The sequence below is a fragment of the Dermacentor silvarum genome, chromosome 8 (assembly GCF_013339745.2).
Source record: "Dermacentor silvarum isolate Dsil-2018 chromosome 8, BIME_Dsil_1.4, whole genome shotgun sequence".
Lineage (NCBI taxonomy): Eukaryota > Metazoa > Arthropoda > Arachnida > Ixodida > Ixodidae > Dermacentor > Dermacentor silvarum.
This window is the reverse complement of record NC_051161.1, coordinates 127,131,432-127,137,199: the sequence shown is the minus strand read 5'-3', so window position 1 is coordinate 127,137,199 and position 5,768 is coordinate 127,131,432. Positions and strand designations below refer to the sequence as shown.

At 46.3% G+C, this 5,768-nt stretch overlaps 1 protein-coding gene across 1 annotated transcript; it reads left to right on the top strand.

The window, feature by feature from the left end:
- The first annotated feature begins 215 nt into the window (after window positions 1-215).
- LOC119462403 (uncharacterized) lies at window positions 216-989 on the top strand. Its single transcript, XM_037723749.1, has one exon. The coding sequence runs from the start codon at window positions 216-218 to the stop codon at window positions 987-989; it is 774 nt and encodes a 257-aa protein (XP_037579677.1).
- Window positions 990-5,768: the final 4,779 nt, after the last annotated feature.

Here is a 5,768-nt window from a genome sequence, read left to right as displayed (position 1 = left end):
GGAGTACCTGACGGACGTTATCAACCAGATGTGGAACGACGGAAAAGTAGCAGAGGAGGGCTGCCACCATCCTCAACCCCAAGCCGGGAAAGCCCCCTATTCTCCATAAACTCCGGCCGATTTCACTCACTTAGTGCGTTGGTAAGGTGGCCTAACATGCAATCTTAAACAGTGTCTCGCAATATTTGGAAGACCGAGATATTTACCCACACAATATGATAGGCTTTAGGACAGGACTGTCAACACAGGATGCCATGAAGCTGATCAAATATCAAGCCATTGACCGTAACACGAGGGACACGAGAGCCATACTTGGATTAGACCTAGAGAAGGTATTTGATAGCGTCTTGCACTCCTTTGTCTTGAGCCAGATATCTAGCCTCGGGTTGGGCAAGTACTTCCACGACTACACACGATCATTCCTTGCGGACAGAAAAGCCACTCTCGGGGCGGGAGACCTCGTTTTGGACTCGGTTAGGCTGGATTTCAGAGGGAAGCCACAGGGGTCTGTCATATCCCCGACCCTGTTTAACCTTACCATGATCGGTCTGTCGAGGAGACTCTCCCAAGTCGAGGGTATTAATCACACAATCTATGCAGACGACATCATCATTTGGTGTACCGGAGGCAGTGACGGACTGGCGGACGCTGCGTTGCAGGAAGCTATCGAGATCCTGGAAGAATATCTTAAGCCGACCGGCCTTCGCTGTTCCCCCCGGAAATCAGTACTGGTCATTTACAGGCCTAGGCGAAGGGGGCCCAAACCTAAGGGTTGGAAGCCTGTAAAGGACGTCGACATCACTCTACGAAGAAGTGAGGACGGTGTCATCCCTAAGGTGGACTCCCTCCGGGTCCTGGGTATGACGATCGAATCGAATGGCTCCAATAAGCTGACGGTGTCTAAACTAGCCAAGAAAATGGACAATGCCATCAGACTCATACGGAGAGTTGCCAACCGACACAACCTCTTGGAGTGGACAATCTTGTGAGACCGGTGCAAGCCTTTGTGATGTGTGATTTTACCTACGTGGCGGCCATGCACATTTGGCAAAGGTCGGAGAGGGACAAGCTCAACACGTTGATCAGGAAGACTATAAAGAGGGCCCTCGGCCTCCCCATTTACACAAGCTCGGAGAGATTGATGTGTCTCGACATGCACAACACGCTGGAAGAAATTGCGGAAGCGCAGGAGAGGGCGCAGTACGCCAGGCTGTCCACCACCCAAGCGGGTAGGAGCATCTTGCGGGAGCATCCGGCGGAAATTGAGTCCCGCTTCTGCGGTCTCCTCCGGGAACAGCGGGAACGCATTGTCGTCGCTCCAATTCAAGGCCACAAAAGCTACTGTTATTAAGATGTATTATTGCGGATGCCCCCTTTTGGGTACAAAAATATGGTGTTTGGGCTTTTACAAGACCTTCGTATTCTCTTGTTTTGTTCTCTGTTATGTTATTTGTGAATTGGTTAATGAAGAAATCGTGAAGGAGACTGCTGAAGCAGATTCAGAAACATGTTCGTTACCATACTATATTGATTCAATTTCAGTTCATTCTTGGTTACACCCGCGCAGTGTTTTTGTAGCGTTAGCTACACTGGCCTAGCCAAGCCCGTTTCGCGCGGCACATTAAGAGCCGTGCTGCGCATGCGCAAGGATCAGTGATGTCACACGGCTTGCGCACCGGAGCCACCGGAGCCGGCACCTCTCGTGCACTCCGCCGCCGCCGCGCGCGACTCACCGCCGCCGGTCTGCGCATTCCAGAGGAGTGACGTCGTAGCCGTGGTAGACGCACTGGCGCCGGCGCGCGCTCGCTGTGCAGTCGCCGTCTGACACTGCGCTGGAGCCGCTGCGCTTCTGACTGGCGTTTGCCAGTGTGGTATAGCCATGGAGAAGGAGAGCGCAAATGCTGCTCAACAGCGCAGAAGAACGGAGAAGCTTGACTCATCGGATCCCGAAGTAGTTGCCTGGCAATTAGCGGTTGAGCGTAGGAGGAATGAACAGAAGAAGGCTAAACGTACTGCGGAGACACTGGAGCAAAGGGACGAACGTCTAGCAAAGCGGCGTTCGTTGCAGTGGCTTAGCTCGGCTATGCCAGGATATAAATATACATGTGCCACATAATACGTATACCGCGTGTGTGTCATTGGAGCAGCAGTAAGCATGACAATCAAGCTAATCATTGACAATCTAGACAACCAGGAAAGCTAAGAATAATCAGCTGAACCTTTGCTAACGCTACGTATATCCTGGCATAGCCTAGCTAAGCCACTGTTTCATCACAGCTGCATTCCTGCTACCTTTAGTCGTTACACATTTTTTTTTTCAGGTGAGGTTGGTATGCTTAATGTCACGTGAAAATCCACCTCGCTTTCCGGACCAATCCAAAGAACAACTTCACGCTACCTTCCTTAAAACCAAATACTTGCTGAATTTAGGCGGACCAAGTACACAACGTTGTTGTGTACTTGGTCTGCCTAAATTCAGCAAGTATTTGGTTTTAAGGAAGGTAGCGTGAAGTTGTTCTTTGGATTTAATTTTTTCGTACATATCTTTGCTTACCCAACGTTTTCGTATCTTGTGTGCCCGCTTAGCAGTAGTGGGAAAACTGACGTGATAGGCGCTTTTCAGTACATTTAGAAATTCATCATATGCCTTATTCGAATGTATCACCCTGCAGGGCTTCTTTAAATCGCGTCAAATTTTTGTGCGTAATGTCTTGATAAATGCGCGCACGTTTTTTTTTTCTTTTTTAGGACAAACTGTGTCGAAAACTATAAAAACCGGTAAATGGTCAGTGATATTGCAAGCTACAGTGTCAGCAGTAGTTTATTTCGATCGTGGTATTCGTCATGAATAAATCTACCAAAGTCCCTGGAGTGTCCGTGATTGTCTTCGCGCTTGTGGGGAAAATATCCTAATACATACTATCAATCGGTAACAAAGTAATTTTCTTGATATCGTGGTGAAGTAAATGGACATTGAAATCACCTCCAACAGCAATATTGAGATTCTTCTCAGTTGAAAAACAAAAAGCGTTCAAAAAACTAAAGAAATTGACTAAACTGCCAGCGGTTGGCCTATACAAGCCGAATTTCCAAGCCGCTGCAGTTTTGCAGTCATCGCTCACACATGTGTACAAACTCTTTTTCTAGGCGACAATCGACGCATTTTCGCGCAAGGACAGATACACCTCTTGTGTTGTCTCGTGTCACTAAGAAGTGGCCATATGCGGTCGCGCATACATTTTCGAGTCATTTTCATACCAGGTTTCTATATGTAGCACAGACAAAGGAATTCTTAGGCTATTAGACCCGAGAACGACCTACAGAGGCGCTGTGAGCGCCGCTCGCGTGACGTCAGGGCACGGACTCGCGCTTGTCGTCTGCTGCCGTTCGGGCGCTGTCCGGGAGCCTTCCGCGGTGGTTTGTTTGCTGTCCTTCCCTGTGCTTGTATACTTATGACGGTCATCTCAAATACATTTTACGACGCCTTGATTTCATTCGCGGGAACGGGAAACTTATTCAAAGAGCTTATTTCCTAGACGACAATTTATTTCTCAAGGGCAACGCTACAGTGCCAGCCGAAGGAACTCAGACCAGCCCATTGCGTGCTTTTCATGCGCGGATATAGACTTTGCAGATTGAGGGACTAATAGAAGAAACATAAGTAGCACGTGACTGATAAAAGCATAAACGCATAAACATAGCACATAAGAATACAGTTAGGATACCATATCTGCAGTGGTGCAACGAGCATTTCACTATGTCTGCTACATATGACTGTTACATTTACCTTGATTTTAACCCATTAAAACATGTTTGCTTATGACGAGTAGCTCGTGGCATAATATCTAAATTTTCATTTCTTCACAGAAACGCTCGGCAGTAACACGACGACCTGACACTGCAGTTTAGACTCAACCAGCACCACTTATTCCTTTAACTGCTTCTCAAAATTAGGCCGTTCTTCACCGGTTAATTTCAAGTGGCGCTAACTTGAAGTAAAACTAATTGAGGCTTACAGCCATTTGCAGAATACGCAAATTAATGTGCTAATATTTATTCACTGTTCTGTGCTACACGGTCAACTCGCTTGTGCAATTTACTGCTGCTTGTTTCTTGAGGAACACACATCACGAATCTGTTTGGCGAACTGATCACACAGGCTGCTCGGCCCAAATTTTTTAGTGAAATATGCCTTTTTGGCCGTATGACTGCAGCTAGAAAGAAGCCGAAGCCTAATTCATTAGCAGTATGAGGCTTATTTAAGATATCATTATTCCCCTGTGGAGGTCAAAAATCTAGTGAATTCATTTGAGGCTTGTGGTGTCTTCTCTATGAGGCGGGTATGTGAGGTTCTCTTTTATGTACTCGCGAAGCGAATAGTTCTCAGTTTTTGTAGTTAAACAACATCAGGAAGATGTTATTGTCTTTAAATACCCCCTCCGGGGGTCTTTAAGGACAATAAACTGAACTGAACTGAACGCAGGATCGATAGATGGTGAGGCAGAAGGCGTTTGAATTTTCCTCTTCAGCGCAGCCTAAGCAGCGCTGTATAGCCTTGAGTATACCTTAGGCATTGCAATTGGCGCTTAAAGAACTGCTTCGTGGTTTCAATTCGAAGTTGTAGTGAACTGATGGGTTTCGCGAATAATGCGTGCCTCGCCATAACCACAGTCGGTAGATTTAGTTTCGTAAGGGCTATGCCATGATGTCGATAAAGGCAACTGAGGGTCACTATGAAACATTTTCTCGCGTGCAATTGATAGGCTCTCGATCTTAACCACGAAACTGTTCTTTCAGGTGATTACTGTTATGGTATTCGTGAAGTGTATACATACTATACGTGACGCGCCGTCGTGTTAACAGCCATGAGCAATGCGTTTTCTGGGTGCCTGTTTCAGAGAACGGTGAAAATATTAGCAAACCTTTTCATGCAAAATGCGCTCCTAACTTTTCCTTTGACGCATTAATAAAGTAGCCATATGTGACTAGAACAACTCACCATAGTAATAAGAATCATCATGCAAGATTCGCTGTGCAGTTTCCTTCTAACACGCATTTATAATATTGACATCAAATACCAATACCAAGATTTATCTTCCTTGTTAAATGCAATCTCTCCCATAGCTAAGAACTAAGGGAATGTTAAGTGTTTTGCAGAGCATCACACACAACTACGTGTGTTGAAATTGCAGACATTCTTTTTACGCAAAGTTTATGGACAGACACTGCGCACATACGTATTACAACACCAGTAGACCCCTTCAATGCTACATAGCTTGCGATATCCACGCCGCAAATTTTCGCGACTCGCGGTTGTGAAGAAGAAACTGCCGTTCAGGCATGACAGTAAGAAGAAGCCGGCATATCCTTCAATAAGTACGGCTCGAGCCACCACTACCCCAAGCATGCACGAAGGGAACGAGCGCGCGCAGCAGCCGAGCGAGCACCGTCCTGACCGTGACGTCACTCGTAGATGGCGCCACTAGCTCCAACTTCTCGCCGCTAATAAAAGGCAACTTCTAAGTCATTATTACTTTTTTTTTTTCATTTTGCAGACTAACAACTGAGAGCAAGGAAAGACAAAGAAGAATTCCGTTATTTTAGTTTTTCAGAAAACTGGTGGGATAAGACAACCATCTCGTATGATCATACAAGCAATGCTACTACGTAAAACCGCGTGGATTGACGACAGTGGCTCAATCGCCAGCGGCATTCCGCATAAGAATTGTGCTGTTCACATGCCAGACAAAATTGAAGTTATTTACCAC

Excerpts from the sequence above, each read along its gene's own strand:
- LOC119462403 (XM_037723749.1), top strand. The coding sequence starts at position 216 with ATGATAGGCTTTAGGACAGGACTGTCAACACAGGATGCCATGAAGCTG.